This window comes from Schistocerca cancellata, chromosome 5 (assembly GCF_023864275.1).
Source record: "Schistocerca cancellata isolate TAMUIC-IGC-003103 chromosome 5, iqSchCanc2.1, whole genome shotgun sequence".
Taxonomy (NCBI): Eukaryota; Metazoa; Arthropoda; class Insecta; order Orthoptera; family Acrididae; genus Schistocerca; species Schistocerca cancellata.
Window position 1 is genome coordinate 381886055 of NC_064630.1, and position 23978 is coordinate 381910032.

The 23978-nt window shown below is 40.3% G+C and overlaps 1 protein-coding gene across 1 annotated transcript in view; it reads right to left on the reverse strand.

The window, feature by feature from the left end:
• Nucleotides 1–23978, reverse strand: part of LOC126187406 (arf-GAP with Rho-GAP domain, ANK repeat and PH domain-containing protein 2) — a 142110-nt gene that overhangs the window by 91551 nt on the left and 26581 nt on the right. The window contains exons 3-5 of the mRNA XM_049928471.1: nucleotides 22169–22286; nucleotides 7453–7701; nucleotides 1659–1871 (exon numbers count right to left, since the gene is read on the reverse strand). Of these exons, the coding sequence (XP_049784428.1) occupies nucleotides 1659–1871; nucleotides 7453–7701; nucleotides 22169–22286 (580 nt within the window). The remainder of the gene's footprint in view (nucleotides 1–1658; nucleotides 1872–7452; nucleotides 7702–22168; nucleotides 22287–23978) is intronic.

Consider the following 23978-nt stretch of genomic DNA (forward strand, 5'->3'; position numbering starts at 1 on the left):
AAACAGCGATTGTGTGAGACCCAACTCACTTTATTTGTTCATAAGACACAGAAAATATTAGATACAGGCTCCCAGGTAGATGCCATTTTCCTCGACTTCCGGAAGGTTCCACACTGTCGCCTGATAAACAAAGTAAGAGCCTACAGAATATCAGACCACCTGTGTGGCTGGATTGAAGAGTTTTTTAGCAATCAGAACACAGCATGCCGTTCTCAATGGAGAGACGTCTACAGACGTTAAAGTAACCTCTGGCGTGCCACAGGGGAGTGTTATGGGACCACTGCTTTTCACAATATATATAAATGACCTAGTAGATAGTGTCAGAAGATCCATGCGGCTTTTCACAGATGATGATGTAGTATACAGAGAAGTTGCAACATTAGAAAACAGCAGCGGAATGCCGGAAGATCTGCAGCAGATAGGCACTTGGTGCAGAGAGTGGCAACTGACCAGTAACATACACAAATGTAATGTATTGCAAATACATAGAAAGAAGGATCCTTTATTGTATGATTATATGCTAGCAGAACAAACACTGGTAGCAGTTACTTCTGTAAAATATCTGCGAGTATGCGTACAGAACAATTTGAAGTGGAATGATCATATAAAATTAATTGTTGGTAAGGAGGGTGCCAGGTTGAGATTCATTGGGAGAGTCCTTAGAAAATGTGGTCCATCAACAAAGGAGGTGTCTTACAAAACACTCGTTTGACCTATACTTGAGTATTGCTCATCAGTGTGGGATCCATACCAGGTCGGGTTGACAGAGGAGATAGAGAAGATCCAAAGAAGAGCAGCGCGTTACATCACAGGGTTATTTGGTAAGCGTGATAGCATTACAGAGATGTTTAGCAAACTCAAGTGGCAGACTCTGCAAGAGAGGCGTTCTGCATTGCGGTGTAGCTTGCTGTCCAGATTTCGAGAGGGTGCGTTTATGGATGAGGTATCAAATATATAGCTTCCCCCTACTTATACCTCCCGAGGACATCACGAATGTAAAAGTAGAGGGGTTCGAGCGCGCACGGAGGCTTTTCGGCAGTCGTTCTTCCCGCGAACCATACGCAACTGGAACAGGAAAGGGAGGTAATGACAGTGGCACATAAAGAGCCCTCTGCCACACACCGTTGGGTGGTTTGTGGAGTATAAATGTAGATGTAGATGTAGTAATATTTGCAGACTGAAAGCTGCAATGGAGAAGTAATCCTTATTCTGGTGTTTATTAGAACCCAAGCAGTTACTGTGCACTTTTGAAGGTCACTTTCAAAATGACAAATCCAACATCAGTTTCTTTGTAAACAAACCACTGAGTAGATCATGTAATTTATTGATGTCAATCAACTACATGATCCAGAACTGTGTTTTGTTGAAAAAAATCACACACCACAACCATTTCTCCTGGTGACACAATGCTGCCTTTCTGCAATGTTAGTTTGAAACTATAAAAACTCCTCATCAATTTTAAATAACATAATGATCAATAAGTGTATTCTTTCACAATTTGTACCTTATTATTCTGAGATGATCTGTGGCTATTTCCTAGGAAATTTCTTGACAAACCAAAGTATTACAATGTAATTCACATTAAAGATGCCATAAAATTAAATGCTGCGAATATGTAAACATAAAATACACAAATGTACATAAAATATAAAACTTACCGGCAATTTCACATAAATGATCATGAAGTTCAGCAGTGAAAAGACATTCAGGTAACTCTCTGAAAAATCGCTTCAAGACTGTTGCAACTTCATACTCTGAAAAATCGGTTTTGGCAAGGTGAACATGCCATGCGTCTTTTCTGAATAATGCAAGAAGCCGTGTAACATTTGAGTTTTTTCCAGCATGTCGATATATGCCTTCAGACAAACTTCCTGTAAATCAAAAAGGTCAACTTGAATACACACAATGGGAAATGTGCTCAGTTGCACACAATAAAAGCAGGTTTTATTTAAAGATCTGATGTGCTATTAAAAGTAAGGTATTATCTGTCTACAGTGCCACACTGCTTCAATGAGCGAAAGGAACGGCATCACGAAAACACAAAAAGATGCTGGATTTATTTATGGACAATCAATTTTCGGTAAAGTGACCATGTTTGCTCCATGGATACCATTAAATCAGGTTGAAAGAAGGTTTCTTGATGTCATCATTATCATCATCTACAGTTTCCAGTATCTGATTGTCTCTCTTTGGAACATAAGCCTCTTTATCATTTACTGTACTCTCACAACATTTCCCTCTCCACTCTGTCGCACTCTTATTCTATCTTCTTCACACATTCCTTTATTCCATTAATCCAGCTGTCTCTTATCTCCTATTGTCAATTCATGTGCCTGTCTAGTATCCTGACACCTATCATTCTTTTAACACACCTGCACCATCTTCGTCATGTCTTTTCTGCAATCGCCTGCATGGACTTCTTTTTCACTATTCCCCTCACTGTCTCATTTCTTACTCTATCCATTCTAGTAAGACCTATCCTAGTTTTTTTAAATTTAATCTCATAAGCTCACCTGCCTTTTCTTCAGTACACACGTTTCTGATGCACATATAAATACTGAAGCATAATATGCTCAGGATAACATTTGCTTGCTTTTTGGTGGTACTTGCTTGCTCCATGGCAGGCTCCTTACACTCTGCAGGATTCTACGTGCCTGCCTTCTCCTTTCATTAATTTCTGTATCATTCCTCTCGCAGTCTTCTGTTACACTTCCTATGTACTTGAAACTTTCACTTTCATTTGTACTTGCCCTCTAATACTCATATATACTACTACTCTCATCTTACTCCTCATTATCACCACTCACAATTTTTTGCTTTAAATTTCAATCCTTATTGTTACACCATTTCCTCCCATACAATTAGCCTTCCTTTCTTGTATCTCTCTTCTTCCTTTTCTCCACACCACTAAATTACCTGCAAACACAATTGCTTTCATATTGTCATCTCTTATCCATTAAGTACATAATTATTGTCAGTTGTACTATCTATCAACTATGTTTCCATTTTTTTATTCATTTTTTCTATTAGTCACTGAGAGCTTGAACTGACAGTCCATTGCACTGTTCAACATACTGTCTTAGAAGTCGTATCATAACAAAAGGTTCAGTTTATGATATGACTTTAGAAAGACAGTAAGCTGCACAGTGTCAGACTGTCAATGTGAGCACTTAATAACTAACAGAAAAATTTATAAGGTAATGGATGCAATGTATAAGTGACAGATGCTGCAACTGATAATAGTTATGTAGATATAACCATGGAATTTTCCTTTAACATGATGTAATAGGAACCATTTTCCAAATTTTCTTACAGATTAATTTCAGCTTCCTGGTTTCGAGACCATTTCAAGTTTTGCTGTAACAGAGGATTCTCCATTAGCATTATACATTTTAATAACTTCTTCAATTTCTTTGACAGTTAGGGGTACATCTTCATCTAGATTTTCAAGAGTGTTGAATATTCAAGCTTATGGATTAGTTCTGGACAATTAAGAAGCTGATCAAAATATTTTGCAAGTATTTCAAAATTTTCAGTGTTAGGTAATTCAAATTGGTGAGCTATGTCCCATGCCCCTCTGTAGTTAGATTTACATTTAAAGTACACCTACCTAACTCTTTAAATCTCACATTCTCCCTCAAAGATTTATTGGTGTGCCTTCAACAGATCATCTACAGAACACACATCTATACCAAATTTCCTCATGTACTTGCTCGTTTTGCCACCATCTAGCCTACACCCATTTGCCTCAAAAGGACAGTAGCTGTAACTAATTTGACTATGTTAAGTTACACATATAACTTTAATTGTTTAAATATGTATTTAAATTTTATAACGAATAGTGTAACAATGCGAGAAATAAAATAAAATTAAATCAGACCCAGATTGTGAACTGGCAGTCTGTCATTTAGATCAGTCTCCCATGATGCCATCACGGCAACATCACTTAAAAAATGCTCATACTCTAGGTCTGCACTGTGAGCAATGTAGCACTCATAGTGTCAGAAGGTATGACATCATACCAGAGTACGCGCAGTAGAAAACAGAGAGCTGCATCACTTCTCTGAGTCAATTGGAATGCAGCTGACCATCATTTCAACACTCGACACCAGTTTCTAGTTATTGCACAGAGAGTGCTACAAAAAAATGTTTTCCTTCATTTTATTTGCATATCAGCATGCTTTCAAAGAGAAATGGCATAATTATAGTCTGATATTTACGGTGTGCTGTATCACATTAGTACATGATAACCAGCTGCCACTGATACAAACTAACCTCTTGGCATCTATCAGTTAACCATGTCTACAGAAAATAGTTTCAATGGGATTCTCATCAATATTCTTCAAACATTTATGTTTTCAGTACACAATGTAGTCTGGCAAGACCTTTTCATGTCTTCCTCTTTTGGCACCTGAACACAGTTTTGGAAGCTACTGTTGGTCCACTGTCAGTTCTGTTTGATCCCAATCCTCCAGTAGGTCTATGAAATGTCACCATCCTAATCTAGTTGAGTTCTCAAAATACTTGCCTCTCATTTTTAATCACTTCAGTGCCAGTAAGTAGTAAGTTTCACTGCCATGTTTCATTGACATTAAAAGTTCCAGAGCTATGAACTTTCCAGAAGTCAGAAATTAGATTACTTTTAATGGAGCAGTCACAGGAAATTGAATCTTGTTGCACATTTCTAGTTGTTATGGTATGTTGCACGGTTTATACAGCACCCTGCTGTCAACTGATGTTTTTGGTTGTTTCAGTTACATGCAGTGCCACCTGCACATTTCTTTGGCCATCCTTACAGTTTGCCCACAACTAAATTTATCATACTTGCATAGTTCTTGGAAACACCTTTGTTTTGCTAGTAAAAAAAAATAAAAAAATAAAAAAAAATAAAGTGAAAAAGCAATAGTAACAGAACCCTATACCTGATGATTTCTGTTTTATGGGCAATAGTCTATGGTATGTTTCTGTGCTTAATGTTTTGTTTCCTAATGCTGGAGACATCCTCAGAGCATTAGGAGATAAAATGTCAGGCACAGGAACATGCCTTTGGCAGAAAATAATGCTCATGAAACACAAAACTCCAAGGATGTAACTACTGTCATGAAAGCCTGCACTGTAAGACCCGTATCCAGCATAAAAATTATGTACACAGTTAATCTCATGAAGAATGCCAACATAAGCTGAATTTAGACCTGAAAGCAGAAGAAAATGTTTTGAAAACAATAGTGTATGCTTCCATACTTAAATGCACATTAATAAAACAGGAACCAATGATGATATATTCTGAGAAATAAGCATGCCCAGAAATTCATAATTTGGTTGGTACACTAAAAGATCTCTCTGTATAAAAGAAGGATCCCTCATTTGCCTTACATAAGGATATATCACAGAATTTATCTGCTGTCAATTAGCATGCAGTACAACATAATACAATGTGTGTAAAGCAATATTTGTGTATCATTTTCTCGCATTGTAAATTCAGACTTTTACTGCTGGCATAATCCCCTTCTGTTACCATACAAATATTAATTATTACAGCTAAAACATATAAAGAAAACTTGGTACACACAGAAAAAGAAAGGCTGTTTCAGCTTATATACTCATCACTGTAAACATATGGCATAAGCAGAATAGGTCGTTCTTTCCCTGGTCAACTAATTCAACCTTTTCATATTCCAACAAATATCAGTATTAAGTTTCATAAACTCTGACTTTTAGCCTCATTTGCAACTGTATTACTATTTGGAGCAGAACTAAACATAAGCACCTCAGTTTTCTATGTAGTTTTCCCCACTGATTTGGAGATGTTTCATATTAAAATCATAAAAAGAGAACCGATGTTCACGTAAAAATTTATGAATAATTTTTTTGATTTGTGAATCATGACTGAAATGTTGTCTAGTGGTAGCTTACAAGATCTGACCACAGAGGGATGACAGACTTTAGGATTTGTATTTTAGAACAGTCCATCTTAAACAACACAATTCCTCTTAGCCTAGGCGTATCTTACAGAATATAATTTTTATCCAATAGCAAAATGGTTGTAATGGTAAACAAAAGCTCATTTTGATGACAATTTGAACAAATATGCATTACGGACTAGCTGTAACAGCCATCAAATAAGCAGTGGAAACATGGATTCATTACCACCAAAACAAGGTGAAGACACAGCCATCATTAGACAAGGTGATGCAAAGTGAGTGTTATGTGTAGTGCCTACAGAGTATACTCAAATCATCACAGACAGATGCACTAATGAAATTTCTTGACAATGTTACAGGTGGCTGTTAAGATGTAACGTCAAGAGAAGCTGTCCAAAGCAGTGTTTTTGCTCCACGGCAATGCCCTGGGTCATTCTGCTCAGGGCACAGCCACACATGCTGCTTCTTTAGGCAATTAAATTTTCCCTCACCCCTATATTCTCCTGAGATGGCACCCAGGGACTACTTCCTCGTTGCTAGATGACGAGACCATTGTGTGGCAGGCATTTCCAGAGTGGCAATGAGGGGATTTTCACAATGGGATGTTGTGTAGACTTCTATAACCAATGTCTGCACATGTCATTCATTACTAGGTTCCACATTCTGGAGCAGATTTCAGGCCCACTCTTTTCTTCCCCACAAAGAAATTTCTTGACAGTCAAATTTTACGTCTGAAATATTTTAAATCTTTCGTATGACAAGTATACACTTGTGGTTACAGAAGAATCAGAGCTACAGCACAGTAACAAAGGATTCTCAAAAAGATTACATTTTAAGACTCTAACAATTTCAGATATTTCTTGAACTAAACAAAAGAAGACAAGATGTTCCTTATACGGAGACAAACGAGAGTTTTCAAATACAGTGTGCCAACCCTAAAATAATCATTAGTGGGGTTGGATTTTTAAGTGCAAGAGGTACTCATTAGTCTTAAATTTTGAATATTTTCTTAAACATAACACTTCTACACTATCTACCTATTTCCTTACAGAAAATGTTTCTACAAGAAAGTTTACACAATTATCATAAGTCAAATGTAAAGTACTTTTCCAATAATAAGACTTCAAAAAAATCACAGCCAGAGAAAGAATTTCGATATTTAATGTTTATGTAGTAAAAGAAAGAAGACAAAGGAAAAAAATAGTATTTATATTACGAAGGATAACAGAATAAGGATTTATTTCCACTTCCTATGTTTCAACTTGTTGCAATATGTTCTGAGAAGAGAAGCATTAACGGGCAGTTCAGGATGGAATGTAATAGGTGAAACACTGAAACAAACTGGAAGATTCAGAACTTCACTAACCATGATATGAAAGAAAGACCACAGTCACTTATAAATTATAAACAGTCAAAAAATAACTGTATACAGGGTTGCCAATATACAACATAAAGCTAATAAGATGAAAACATATAACTTTAACATCTTACTTTTGTCGGTGTTAAAGACCAAGTAGCATTAACTACTTACCATGAGCATATACGAAATTAATGCATTTGTCAACAATAACAGGAACATCATCTCGAGTCAGTTGCTGCTCATGGAGATGCAAGCCATTATTAACTGCTGCTCTGTGAATTGCTTTCTGCCATGCTGCTGCTTCACTTTGTATATTTAATCTTAGGTACAAGGCTAGCCCTGTGTGGAAATCAGCAACCACGAGAGGACCATTTTCTAATACTTGTGGGACAATTGAATCTTTTTCTACTGGTTGCAAAACTGAAACATAGTCAAAATGTAAAATTAATTAATATTTAAAATAATAGAATTTGCTTAACATTACATTAGTAAAACTCTCCTCAATACAAATTACCTGAATAATTGGAGAGCAAGAAAACAGTGAAAGGGCTTTTTTGGAAACAGTCTTATTCACAATTATTTAACATTTGCAATATTGCTGATAGTTGTATTCTAGGCATTAGGCCATGGTCCAAAGCATAATTCTCTACAGAAAGCCTGTAGTCTATATTTAACATGTGTTACCAGTTTCAGTTTATTTAAAGCACCTTCAAATGGGGTTACAAAAGTTCTCTTAGAGCTGCACTATTGTCAAATAAACTGTTATTCTTAATTAAACATTGTCACAGTTGCAGAATCAATAATCTTTCATCAAATATACTTGAAGATGGTTTAAATAATCCAAACTCGGTCACAAACGTTTCATATTTGTGATTTGGACCATTCTCAAAAAACAATTGCTGCTCTTTCAAAGACAACATCTCGAAGATAATAAAAGACACTGAAATATCTACAGTAAACAGTCCATTCTACAACTATAAAGGCAAAGGGTGAAAATTAGAGCTTTGTGCACATGTGCTTGGATAACAAGCAACAATTTCCACACTACTGGCTCACAGTTCCTCTTATACAATGCTTTGTATGTTAATTGGAATTCTACTTTAGTTGGTTCCTCCTCCTTCAAAGCTTCTATGGTTTTCAGCAGCGATGGATCTTCCCTTTGTTCAGCAGCAACATCCAGAAATGACTGAGATTTCATTGATGCTGCTGTGTACCAATATTGGATTGAAAGGCAGATGACACCCTTGTTTTACTTGCGTCCACTTTTGTATGTCACTGTGATATCATAATTCTGAAGTCTCAGTGCCCATTTTGCCAGATGACCCAACTGCTCCCACAGACTAGTCAGCCAACATAGAGAATGGTGGTCTGTCACAATGGTGGATGGTTTGCCAATTAAATAAGGACAGAACTTGTTGGACTTCAAAACAACTGTAAAGCACTCTTTCTCAGTTGTAGAGTAGTTCATCTTGGGCTTTGAAAGTACTCTGGAAGCAGAAGCCATCACCTTTTCAGCACCTTCCTGAATTTGCACAAGAACTGCACCTATCAACAACTGCTAGCAGCAGTGTGAATTATGTCTCAGTATTCACCTTATACAATGGAGATCACCTCATTAAGGAAGAGGAAAGATCTTCCTTGCACTTCATTCCAGGAAAAATGTGTGTCTCCATGCAATAGTTCATCTACCTCAACATGATTACTCTGCAATTCACACTTAAGTGTCTGGCAGAGGGTTCATCCAACCATTTTCATACTACTTCTCTACCATTCCACTCTTCCCGAATGGTGCATGGGAAAAAGGAACACCTAAATCTTTCTGTTTGAGCGCTGATTTCTCTTATTTTATTACGATGATCATTTCTCCCTACATAGGTGGGTGTCAACAAAATATTTTTGCATTCGCAAGAGAAAGTTGGTGATTGAAATTTCATAAATAGATCTCGCCGCAAAGAAAACCGCCTTTGTTTCAGTGGCGGCCACCCCAACTTGCGTATCATATCAGTGCAACTCTCACCCTTATTGCACGATAATACAAAACGAGCTGCCCTTCTTTGCACTTTCTCAATATCCTCCGTCACTCCTACCTGGTAAGGATCCCACACTGCGCAGCAATATTCTAGCAGAGGATGGACAAGTGGTAATGTAGGCTGTCTCTTTAGTGGGTTTGTTGCATCTTCTAAGTGTTCTGCGAACAAAACACTGTCTTTGTTTCGCCTTCCCCACAATATTATCTATGTGGTCTTGTAATTGTAATTCCTAGCTATTTAGTCAAATTGACAGCCCTTAGATTTGTGCGATTTATGATATACCCAAAATTTATCTGATTTCTTTTAGTACCCATGTGGATGACCTTGCACTTTTATTTTAGTGCCAATTGCCACTTTTCGCACCATACAGAAATTCTCTCTAGATAATTTTGTAATTGGAACTGATTGTCTGATGATTTTACTAGACGGTAACTTACAGTGTCATCTGCAAATAATCTAAGGGGGCCGCTCAGATTATCACCTAGATCATTTATGTAAATCAGGAACAGCAGAGGGCTTATGACACTACCTTGCGGAACGCCAGATATCACTTCTTTTCTACTCGATGATTTAGAGTCTATCACTACAAACTGTGACCTCTCTGAGAGGAAATCACGAATCCAGTCACACAACTGAGACTATACTCCACATGCATGCAATTTGATTAATAGTCGCTTGTGAGGAACGGTGTCAAAAGCCTTGTGGAAATCTAGGAATATGGAATCGATCTGAGATCCCTTGTTGACAACACTCATTACTTCATGTGAATAAAGAGTTAGCTGTGTTGCAGAAGAACAATATTTACTGAATCCGTGTTGGTTATGTATCAATAAGTCATTTTCTTCAAGGTGATTCATAATGTTCAAGTACAGTATATGATCCAAAATCCTACTGCAAATTGAGGTCAGTGATATGGGTCTGTAATTCAATGGGTCACTCCTATTTCCATTCTTGAATATTGCTGTGACTTGTGCTACTTTCCAGTCTTTAGGAACAGACCTTTCATCAATCATGTAATTGCTAAGAAAGGCACTATTGAGTCTGCATACTCTGAAAGGAACCTCATTGGTATACCATTTGGACCGGAAGACTTGCCTTTCTTAAGTAATTTGAGTTGTTTTGCAACACCTAAGATATCTAATTTTATGTCACTCATTCTAACAGCTGTTCTGGTTTCGAATTCTGAAATATTTACTTATCTTCTTTCGTGAAGGAATTACAGAAAACTGTATTTAGTAACTACGCTTTAGTGGCACCATCATTGGTAACATTTCCATCGTAATCACGCAGTGACGGTTTTGACTGTTTTTTGTCACTGGTGCACTTTACATATGACCAGAATCTTTCTGGGTTTTCTACCATATTTTGAGACAATGTTTCATTGTGGAAACTATTAAAAGCATCTCGCTTTGACGTCCGCACTAAATTTTGAGCTTCCATGAAACTTAGCCAGTCTTGGGGATTTTGCGTTCTTCTGAATTTGGCGTGCATTTTCGTTGCTTCTGCAACAGTGTTCTGACTTGTTTTGTGTACCATGGTGGATCAGTCCCGTCTCTTATTAACTTATGCGGTATGAATCTATCTATTGCTGTCGATACTTTATCTTTGAATTTGAGCCATATCTGGTCTATATGTACATAATTATCTTGGAAGGAATGGAGACTCTCTCTTAGGGAGGCATCAAGCGAATTTTTATCTGCTGTTTTAAATAGATATATTTTGCCTTTATTTTTAATGGGTGTGGTTGATATGGTTTTGAGCCTGGCTACAATGACCTCGTGTTCACTAATCCCTGTATCCATCATGACGCTGTCTATTAGATCAGGATTATTTATGGCTAAGAGGTCAAGTGTGTTTTCGCAACCATTTACAATTCATGTGGGCTCATGAACTAACTGTTCAAAGTAATTCTCAGAGAAAGCATTTAGTACAATTTTGGAAGATGTTTTCTGTCTACCATCGGCTTTAAACATGTATTTTCGCCAACAAATCGAGGGTAGATTGAAGTCTCCACCAATTATAACTGTATGAGTGGGATACCTATTTGTAATGAGATTCAAGTTTTCTTTGAACCATTCAGCTATTATATCATCTGAGTTGGGGGTCGGTAGAAGGAGCCAATTATTATTTTGGTACAGCTGTTAGGTATAACCTCTACCCATAGTAATTCGCGTGAACTATCTATTTCAATTTCACTACAAGATAAACTACTACCAACAGACACAAACACACCACCACCTACTTTATTTAATCTATCCTTTCTAAACATAGTTTGCGCATCTGCAAAAATTTCGACAGAATTTATCTCTGGCTTTTGCCAGCTTTCTGTTCCTATAACCATTTCAGCTTCAGTGCTTTCTATCAGTGCTTGAAGCTCAGGTACTTTTCCAACACAGCTATGACAATTTACAACTACAATACCGACTGCTGCTTGGTCGATTCTCATCGTTTCTTCGCCTTGTACCCTTTGAGACTGGAGCCCTTTTTTATCTTTCCGGAGACTGTCTAACCTAAAAATCCACCTACTCCATGACACACAGCCCCTGCTACCCGTGCAGCCGCCTCCTGTGTGCAGTGGACACCTGACCTATTTAGAGGAACCCGAAACCCCACCACCCCATGGCGCAAGTCTAGGAATCTGCAGCCTACACGGTCGCAGAACCGTTCTTGCATGGGCCAGTGCCTTGATACAGAAGTCTTTTATAAATCACCTGTAGTATGAGCAAATTCTGAGAAAGCTTCTCTCATCATTAATGGGCCACGGAGTTAGAAAATCTGTGAATCTCTTATTTTATCTGTATTGGGATTAATTCCATCACCATTCACTAGAATGCCCCATGATTTTTATTTTTACAACTACCTCTCGCATATTACTGTGGCTACTGAATATGGACTGGCAGTTGATGGAGTTGGCAGCTGATGGAGTTGGCAGTTGATGGTTGGAGAGCTGACATCACAGTTACAGTCTGCAAAAGCCAGTTATGTTGGCCACTGATGCAGCTTATATATGGATTGTGATAACCCCTTCAGCATCAACCTGGGCCTGAAGATGGCGTACTGAGGCGCCAAAACTGGTAGCTACATAATAAATAAGATCAAAAGGATGGTTGCAGGCATTTCATTTTCTTGCAGTAGTCAACGGCCTTGGTCCCCAAGACGACCTGTCAATAAGGATGGACATACAAAAACTTGTTGTCTGATTGGTTAGTTGGATGTTTAAAGGGACCAAACTACTAGGTCATCAGTGCCTTTGTCCTCGGACAAACTGGTCTATATGACTGTAGATCAAACCATGCAAAACCCAGGGGAAGAAAAATCCAAAGTCTACCAGTGTCAGCAACGCTGAGGTAAGGGTCAAACAGAAGAAAGGGAGACAGAGGAAGAAAGTCAAGCAAGGTGCCCCATCTAAGGAGCAACCAGAATGTCCTCCAAGCAGAATGCAATGAGTGGCCATACATCCCCCAGCCCCTGTCACTTACCAGAGGTACTCTATTCCGAGATTGCTTTGGAAAGACTAGCAACACGGACAGGGCAAGAGAAGCAGAGAGAGACAAAAGATGAACAACTCTAACAGACCACACGTGAAAGGGGGGGTGAGGGGGGGGGGACGGGGGGGGGGGGGGGGAGTTCGGGAGAGTAGAGTGAAGAAGCAGGTAGGGTGGGGACTAGGGTGCATCACCAAGTGCAGACAACTGCAGCCTGATCTGGGCAAAGGAGGCAACAGTGTGTTCTGCCAACCCCTCAGTGGGCTGATAAGCTTAAGTTGCCCACCCTTAAAGCCCACTTCATGAATAAAACATAAGACTAAGTCAGCCACTGAGGCATTGTCTCCTAACACCATGGGTAGTGAGTCATGCATATTAAGAGTCCACAGCAGGGCAGCTAAGTTGGGACAGTCCAGCAAAATGTGGCCCACCATCAAATGGGCACCACAATGACAATGAGGTGGGTCCTCGCTATGGAAGAGATAACCATGCGTCAGCCTAGTAAGGGTGATGCGGAGCCAAAAGGATGATAAGAGTCATTGTGAGAGGTCTGTATGGAGGACCTCCACAGATTCAAAGTCTCCTGTATCACCTATAGTTTGTTTGGCAAAGTCAGAGTGAGTGACTCCATATTCCAGGCACCTAAAACTTGACAGTGTAACACCGATCTACCATTCTGAGGTCTGTTTCCAGAATATCGATCTCAAGAGTTGGTTTACTAGTAGCCAGTTTAACCAGGATATCAGCGAGTCCATTCCCCAGGATCCTGACATGGCCTGAGGTCCAGACAAATGACACTGAGCATTCACACTGTTCAAGGGCATACAGGGGCTGCTTGATAGCAATTACCACGAGATGGCGAGGATAACACTGGCCAAGAGGTTGCCAACTGCTCAAGGAGTTGATGCAGATGAGAAAGGATCCACCAGTGCATGAAAAGATATGCTCAAGAGCATGAGAGACGGTTACCAACTTTGCAGCGAAAACATTACAGCCAATTGGCATGGAGAGCAGTTGAGTGTGTCCCACATGAGTATAAGCATAGCCTACACAACCGGTAACCATCAATCCATCAGTATAGACAACTTCTGAAACCTGGGATGTGCCAAGGATGGGCAAAAATTGGCAGCGGAGGGCCTCGGGATGAACCAAGTCTTTCGGACCTCATGATAGGTCAAGACAAAGCCGTGGCTGAGATACATACCTGGGAGGTGTGCGGGAATGGGTACAGAGGAGAGGTGGAAAAGGTAACAACTGAAGTTCCAAGACGATAGACCAGACGCAGATTGTGATTGTGATCTTTGACCAGGGCCGCCGTTGCAGGGGATCGATTACCGTGTTTGGATAGAGGAGACGGTAGTTCGGATGCTAAGCTGTTCTTGGCACCTGATCCACAATGGAGGGACCCCAGCCTCCACTAGTAAGCCGTTCAGAGGACTAGTTTGAAGGGCTCCTGTCGCAAGTCAAACCGTACAGTGTTGTATCAGATCCAGTATCTGCAGTGCTGAAGGTGATGCCAAATCATATGCCAGACTCCCATAATCAAGGCGGGATTGTATCAGGGTTTTGTAAAGCTGCAGGAGGGTAGTGTGATCTGCACCCCAGTTGGTGTTACTCAGGCAGCAAAGTGTATTAAGGTGCAGCCAGCACTTTCGCTTAAGCTGGTGAAGATGGGGAATCCTTGTCAACCAAGAATCGTAGCCCAGTCTCCACCACATTGAGTAGCTGGTCATCGAGGTAAAGTTCTTGTTGTGCGTGAAGAGCACAACATTGACGGAAGCACATGGCGCCGAGTCCTGGCGGCGGAAAATCGAAATCCGTGGTTGAGGGCCCATGCCTTAGCATTTTGTATGTCACCTCACAGTCAATAATCAGCGATATCCAGAGAAGGAATAGTAGAGGCAAATGTTGTCAGCAAACAAGGAGGGTGATACGATACTGAGTACCCCACAGCTGCTGCTAGACAACTGATGGCTACTACAAAGAGAGGGACACTCAGTACAGAGCCATACAGGACCCCACATTTCCTTGGATATGGGGGGTTCACTGTGGGAAACATCTACTCGAGCCCAGAGCGTACAATGCAACAGGAAGTACTGGATGAAAATCGGGAGTAAGGATGCTGTGTCTGCATGTGGTGTCATAAGCTTTTTGCATGTCAAAGGTGTTGGCATCAGGCAAAAGCTGTTTGGATGGCTAACTCCAGGTAAGCCAGATTATCAGTAGTGGAATGGCCTTGGCGAAAACCACTCTGGGAAGGAGCCGGAAGACCTGAGACTCTAGAGGCCTATACAGCCATTGGTTCACCATGCGTTCAAGCAACTTACAGGCAACATTGGTGAGCCTTACTGGGTGATAACTGTCCATCTCTAGAGGATGCTTACTGGGTTTCAGTACTGGAAAAATGATGCTTTCCCGCCACTGTGATGGGAACTCGTACTCGCTCCAGATGCAGTTACAGATGGGACTGATATGACACTGACAGTCATCCAGTAGGTGCCTGATTATCTGGTTGTGGATGTTGTCCAGCTCTGGGGTTGTATCATGGCAGTGGGTGAGGACACTAACAAATTCCAATTCACTGAACAGAGCATTATATGGCTCCAGGTGGCAGGCAGAAAATTATAATTGTTTTCGTTCCAACCACTGTTTTAGGATACAAATGGCAGGTTGTAATTCTCAGACATCGACGTTTGAGCATAGTGCACAGCAAAATGTTCGGCGACAGTGTCTAGGTCAGTGTAGACAATGTCATTCAAGGTAATACCAGGTACACCTACAGGCATCTGGTATCCATAGAGATGTCCTACCATAGCACAAACCTGTGAAGGAGAGGTCCGATGGTTGAAACGCACCGTTCCCATCATCCTTGCTTCCGCCTTTTTATTAGCTGGTAAAGGCACTTAAAAGGCAATGAGATGCTCCATTGACGGGTGCTGCTTATGGTGTTGGAGTGCCCACTTATGCTCTCAAATGGCCTCTGCAATTTCTCAGGATCACCAATGTACTGTCTTTTGTCAGGATGAGTCCGATGAACCTGGCATCGCTAAATCAGCTGCTGCAAAAATGGCTGTAGTTGTATGCTGGACAACCACATTGATATCTCCATGCGGCAGAGAGAAAAGGTCAACAGCAGAAGCGAAAGCATCGTAGTCAGCACTATTGTGAGCCCATATGGGCAGGCGTCCAGAGGAGTGATAGTGAGGGAGGGGAGGGGCAGGAAGATCAGGAATTGGTCACTATGACACAGGTCATCATGGACCCTCCAGTGGATGGATGGGAGAAGACAACAGGTGCAAATGGAAAGGTCTATGGCCGAGAAGGTTCCATGCGCCACCCTGAAGTGTGTGGGGGTACCAGTATTCAAGAGGGGACAAACTTTGCACACAGTTATTCAGCTTGGCACTGCTTGACAGAGTTGTTGAATGTCCTCCTGAGAGATATTGTGCCAAATTCTGCCCAACAGATGTATTAGATCCCCAAAATACTGAGCTGGTTGGATGCCCCTGCCCATAATGCTCCAAATGTTCTCAGCTGGGGAGAGATCTGCCAGTCTTGCTGACAGGGTTTGGCAAGTGTTGTAACTGCAACCAGGACGGTCGCGGGAAAGCAATAACGAAAAGCTCGGCGGGACCCGCAGAGAAGCCCGTGAACAACAGCACAACGGGAGAGGACGGACACGACCAACGAAAGACAGAACGAATACAACAAGATCAAACAACAGAGTCACAAGGAAACAAACATGTCCACTCACACACAGAACAAGGAAGAAAGCGGTCTAGCATGAAGCGAGGTGTAAACCGATGTACACGTGATTAGACTGACTGGCTGAGCGCGAAGCAGGCGCATCAGTACGCTATCAGGGGCGCCGCTATTGGCCACTGGGACCACGTGTTCCCCTGTGGCACCCTCACACTAAAAGCGGGCGAGGCCGCGCACGCCGCCACAGCTTACCGCGCGATGGTGCAGAGACCTCTATGGGTCTTCGACGTCCATGACGTCTGGCGCAGATTCAAATTCCGCGGCACGCGGTACCAGAGCAAGCAAGCATGAAGACAAGCAGTAAAAACTCTCACCAAATGTAGGCAGGCATTATCTTGCTGATATTTCAGCCCAAGATGGCTTGCCGTGTAGGGCAACAAAATGGGGCACAGAATGTCATCGACGTACCACTGTACTGTAAGGATGCCACGAACGACAATCAAAGCAGTCCTACTACGAAAAGAAATGGCATCCCCGACCATCTGTCCCAGCCAGCAGGCCATACAGGGGACAACAGTAGGGTTGATACCCCCCACTGTTCAAGGTGTCTTCAAACACATCCAGTTCCAGCAGAACCACTCACACTCGTCACCATACTACATTTCATAATGTGCACATAGTGATCCATGGTGAGATGACCATAAATTTGATGAAATATCCCTGTCCCAGCCAATGAGATCCACTCCCAGCACAAGACTGCGATGCGACCAACATATGAATGTTGCACAATTTACTGTGGTTGTAACACGGTCCAAGTGAACTGTGGACTACCTCCAGACACTCACTCATTCACTGGCCCTCCGCCACACACCGTTGGGTGGCTTGCGGAGTATAAATGTGGATGTAGATGTAGACTCATCTGAAAAGATGATGTGCTACCAGTCATGATCTACATTCAGTTCAGTGAAGGCAAGCCTATAAAGTTTGTGATCATCAGAGAGGGTCTCTTTATTAAAAGCCCTATGGGCTCTAAGACCAGCATCCCTTAAGAAGATGTGAATTGTTTGCAAGCTTTCAATGGAAGTGGTCTCATTATTGTGTTGGACAGCAATTAGAAGTGGTCTTTTCATACAGGTTCCAACTAACACATTGTCTTGCTAAGGTGTCGACCATTTCCAAAGCCCGACCCTCTAAGCTGGCCAATTATGCATCTCACACCACCGCTTTATCTGCTTCTAGACACAGTGAGGGCAAACACCACTCCTGGCTGACACTTCACATGCACTGAAACCATCATACTGGACGAGTGCCAGGACACTACCTCTCGTGGCTTGCATATGCTGAGGTGTTGCTGAGGTGTCCTGACAGTAAATTTAATTATTTTACTGGAATTCAAACCCTCAAAGATTGTCATGTGACTACCACATCACAACACAAATTTGCTCTTTTTTGTTTTATTCATGGCAGAAACATTTTGGCATTCCAAACCGATAAAAGTAAGTGTTATAATGCATGTATAAAAGAGTATGCGGTAATTGTATGCAAACACAGAAAATATAAAAGGCCTATAAGTAAAACTTTTCCCATAGAATGAGAACAAATACCCCCTAAAAGTGTGTTACATGTGGTGTTGTTTGCCAGTATGTGTTGCACAGGTGCAAGCTGTACACAGCCGAAGGTACCTGAGCTTATCGAAACACGCAGGCAGGTTTTTTTTTAACTGTACATGGTGAGGGTGTATATGCCCCAGGACAACCGGTAAGTCTGGGAAACACCTGAAATTTTTTTTCATCGGGAGAAATCCGGATAACCCCTGGAAACTTTTAGAATTTCAGGAATTTGTCATTGTTTTTTACTTTTCAATTTTTTGCGCTCCTGACTGGTAAGAACTGATACTCTAACAAAGAATTTTATTTTAGCCCACTACTGCAGAATAATACTGCAGCAATACAACATAAATGAGAGAATAACACTAAAATAAAACTTAACCACCAAAAATAAGCCATTTACAAAAACAAAACATAGTGCACGCACAAGCATCTGCAGACAGTAAAATGTGTAAGAAACTACGCAATAGTTCATAACAACAAAGTGCTACAATGTGCCTTTCTCATGGGCCTTGTTTCGATGAGCGTGATGTCACAAGTGTTTACATTTCTAACAGGTCACGAGGAAATATTGCAAATAGTGATTTGAAAAGCGTTACTTCACACACACATATATATATATATATATATATATATATATATATATATATATATAATAGAGGGAAACATTCCACGTGGGAAAAATATATCTAAAAAGAAAGATGATGAGACTTACCAAACAAAAGCGCTGGCAGGTCGATAGACACACAAACAAACACAAACATACAAACAAAATTCTAGCTTTCGCAACCAATGGTTGCCTCGTCAGGAAAGAGGGAAGGAGAGGGAAAGACAAAAGGATTTGGGTTTTAAGGGAGAGGGTAAGGAGTCATTCCAATCCCGGGAGTGGAAAGACTTACCTTAGGGGGAAAAAAGGACAGGTATACACTCGCACACACACACATATCCATCCACATATACACAGACACAAGCAGACATTTTCTTGTGTCTGTGTATATGCGGATGGATATGTGTGTGTGTGCGCAAGTGTATACCTGTCCTTTTTTCCCCCTAAGGTAAGTCTTTCCACTCCCGGGATTGGAATGACTCCTTACCCTCTCCCTTAAAACCCAAATCCTTTCGTCTTTCCCTCTCCTTCCCTCTTTCCTGATGAGGCAACCGTTGGTTGCGAAAGCTAGAATTTTGTGTGTATGTTTGTGTTCATTTGTGTGTCTGTCGACCTGCCAGCACTTTCATTTGGTAAGTCACATCATCTTTGTTTTTAGATATATTTTTCCTTCGTGGAATGTTTCCTTCTATTATAACTATATATATATATATATATATATATTTAAAAAGAAAGATGATGAGACTTACCCAACAAAAGCGCTGGCAGGTCGATAGACACACAAATAAACACAAACATACACACAAAACTCTAGCTTTCGCAACCAATGGTTGCCTCGTCAGGAAAGAGGGAAGGAGAGGGAAAGACAAAAGGATTTGGGTTTTAAGGGAGAGGGTAAGGAGTCATTCCAATCCCGGGAGCGGAAAGACTTACCTTAGGGGGAAAAAAGGACAGGTATACACTCGCACACACACACATATCCATCCATACATACAAGACACAAGCAGACATTTTCTTGTGTCTGTGTATATGCGGATGGATATGTGTGTGTGTGCGCAAGTGTATACCTGTCCTTTTTTCCCCCTAAGGTAAGTCTTTCCACTCCCAGGATTGGAATGACTCCTTACCCTCTCCCTTAAAACCCAAATCCTTTCGTCTTTCCCTCTCCTTCCCTCTTTCCTGATGAGGCAACCGTTGGTTGCGAAAGCTAGAATTTTGTGTGTATGTTTGTGTTCATTTGTGTGTCTGTCGACCTGCCAGCACTTTCATTTGGTAAGTCACATCATCTTTGTTTTTAGATATATTTTTCCTTCGTGGAATGTTTCCTTCTATTATAATGTCTGCTTGTGTCTTGTATGTATGGATGGATATGTGTGTGTGTGTGCGAGCTTATATATATATATATATATATATATATACATATATATATATATATATACACAGACACAAGATATATATGCGGATGGATATGTGTGTGTGTGCGCGAGTGTATACCTGTCCTTTTTTCCCCCTAAGGTAAGTCTTTCCACTCCCGGGATTGGAATGACTCCTTACCCTCTAACTTAAAACCCAAATCCTTTCGTCTTTCCCTCTCCTTCCCTCTTTCCTGATGAGGCAACCATTGGTTGCGAAAGCTTGAATTCTGTGTGTATGTTTGTGTTTGTTTGTGTGTCTATCGACCTGCCAGCGCTTTTGTTTGGTAAGTCTCATCATCTTTCTTTTTAGATATATTTTTCCCACATGGAATGTTTCCCTCTATTATATATATATAAATAAAATAGATTACAAATAATGCAATAACTAAAGCAAAAAGAATAATCAGTGATTAGTGTTTAAAAAAAAAGTGTTAAGTTAGTTCTTTCTATGGAAAACTCAAAGTGCTTGAGGGAACATTTATTCAGACAGGTAGCCCACAAAATGTTTGTTGCACAGAAGTGAAATAGAAATATTGAGCTACCATTTAAGCTGTGCACTTCATATCCAGTCTAACCATACTCTCGGTTTGGGAGGAGTGGGTCGGGGGGTGGGGGGTGGGGGAATCAGTGACCAGTATCACATGTGAAAGCTTCACTTTTCTTGTAGCTCTACAGCACATATATTAATTTAAACCATTATCTTTCTATTTGTGTGTTCAGCCCACTTAATAATGATGTTGCTACTGGTTGGCTACATCATGCGACCTATGTCCTGAATATCTGCTGTCATTGGCTGGCAAGTTTTACAGCTCCATGGGAAAGCATACTGTCATTTAATATATAAAAAATTTGCTTTCACCTGGGAAATTCAAGAAAAATCCAAGATTTTTTTTTCTTCTCTGTGTATACATTCTGACAGTGCACTTCAGTGAAATAACTCTCAAAACTAAGGGCCTGAAACCAAAATAGTTTTGCAAACATGTAGGCGACACTGTAATATTTTGGCTGCATTTTTAAGAAAACCTAATGGAATTCTTGTGATACAACTACTGCATATGTGTGGACAGAAGAAAAGGAGTGGTTAGTAGATAATTACCATTCTTGCGTCATTTTGACAAACGAAACTCCAGATGATATGCGGAAGCATTCCACGTATAAAAGAAAACACACAAAACAGAACCTAAATACCTGGAATTTCCGCCATTTAGTATAAGATAATACTGTGTTTACAACCTTGGTGGACAGCACCTGGGTTTGTTGGAAAATAAGAAGTTACAGCTCTTACTCAAAATCTTCTTCAAGAATGACTCCTTGTAGGTACAAATAAAACATGGTTCCCAGAAGAAGAAGAAGAAGAAGAAGAAGAAGAAGGAGGAGGAGGAGGAGGAGGAGGACATTAAGATTTTGGCATTCTTACCATACTGCAGTAGTAGAGCAAAGCTTCAACAAAGGACACATGTTAAACTTGAATCAGATAAAAGTACAAATTGTGCAAATTGTTTCCAAGATCCCATAATGAAAGAGCCAGTGTAAAAAAGGGTAAATGATTACCTTATCTATCAAGACAGTGGTTTCCATCTCATTTCCACAAGGGACACTAATTTTACAACAACATGCCCATCCTGGGATAACACCCACAGGAGAGAAAATGGACTGGCAGCACAGGAACTCAATGTCCAGTCTCATAACTACCACACACTCATGCAAAACTTATATATATATAGCTACTGGAATGCCTAATGCTCTCGTGGGAGAGAAGGGCCGTGGTTCGAAGACTACAAAAGATTCTCAAGATAACAGAGCTTTGCATGAAGATGTAATGTTTCTTTGGAATGACATTATTTTGCCCATACTATAAAAAGATTTCATAATCAATGAAACTCTCACACAAAGTCTACAATCTCATATATAATAACAGCATTCAAAAACTAAGAACTTCACAGTGCGCACCAAAACATTTTCATATGCTCAATTGTGTCTTCCTTTGCAATGACTTAAAAGCCTACTAGTTATGAAAAAAACATTACAACCATCGTCTTACCAACATATCTTGCCTTCCGCAGATCAGCTTCTTGAACAGCACCATTGGTAATGCAATACAGAAGTGTTCTCTCGGTAATTAAAATCCATCCAGTGTGCCATATCCCATTAATACCTTCCTAAAACACGTAATGATAAATAACATGTTGCTGCAGAAAATAAAAATTCTTGAGTTATAAAACTGCATTAAATCATCAATTCAAAGAAACCTCTGATACAGCACAAATACATTTTTAATAACTAACATTATAAATACTGGCCTTGTTCTATAAGCTATATTTGTGTGGTATGGTAAATATAAAGACTATGTTGGCATATGTCCCATGAAGACATAACACAGTGACAGTACTGATACTGTTATAGTAAAACTTCCTGATGATGTTACAGTAAATTTCCTACAAGCGCATATAAATTGGACAAATGCGTTTAGGGTATGTTGCTGACATTGGTTGTGCAGCCATTTAGTAAGATGCATTTGTACTGCATAATGTAGTCAGATTGTAGTAACACAATAAGTTCAGATAGTAATGATGGAAGTAGATAGTGATCACATACCCTTCTCTCCAAATAAGACCACAAAGGCTCAATACTATTGCGAGCTTGTGATTGTGGTGGCCACAGAACATGCGACAATACAACCTTGTGCTCAAAAAACCAGTCCTGGATTACGTAAGCTACATGGACAGGGGCCTTTGTCATCTTGGACCACAGCTTCACCTCTGGGGAACAAATACTGTACCACAGAATGGGCCGGAACAGCCAAAATGTTCATATAACCCGTGGCAGTAATGCGACCTTGCAGAGCAACCACAGTGCATGTGGAATATTACCATATGGCAGCCCAAATCATCACAGAAGCCCCATCATGTTTGACTCTTGGGATGTAAATTGGGCCCAAAGTTGGAAGCAGTGTGCATCAAGACTGGCTTTGGCACCACTTCTTCCCATTACAGGCATTTGCATAAATGATGTGTGGTACTGGAATTCCAGATCGCCCAGCTGCACCCAGCTGACAGAGCTCCTTTATGTTGTTTTGGAGCTGACAGTGTTTGCAAGTGTGACATTCCATCCTGAAGTGACTTCTGAAGCTGTCATCCTCTTATTTTTAATCACAATCATCTTCAATGACTGTCTGTCACTATCACTCAACACACACTTTCCTCTGTCTTGTGACTTAGCAGATGATTTTTTTTTTGTCTTATTTTTATTTTTATTTTTTTTCTGCTTTCATTGTATGCAGTATAAATCTTCGATATAGTACCTCTTGAAATGCCAAACACTTTGGCTACCTTTCTTACAGAATCACCTCCAATCTGGGCACCAACAGTTTGCCCATGTTCAAATTCATTTCGCTCAAACATAATACACTCACAACTACACAAAACACCCTTCTGACCCTGACTGACACTTGCAACATATTTTGAACATTGTACAGTTGCCATTTGGTAAAATACAACAGCACAACCTGCAGGTTTTGCTAGTATCTGCATTTACGTTCAACCATGTTTACAGTGTTTCCATATTTTTGTCCACTCTCTGTATATGAACATTTCTGAACTGGAAATTTTCCACTGTAAGTTAGTTACCTCAAACGCTTGTATAACAGGAAGTGTAAAATTGCATTATGCCTTCATTTATACAACAGCAGTTGCACCCGTCAAGTTAGTTCCAAGTCAGTTGCAGAAAGTTCTAGATCATGTTTGCAGTACACAGTATCTGTTAATCAGTGATAAGTATTTTGACAGATTTGAGAGTGGAAATGAAGTCTGTACAATATGTGTACATAAATGGTACTTTTGGAAAGGATAAAA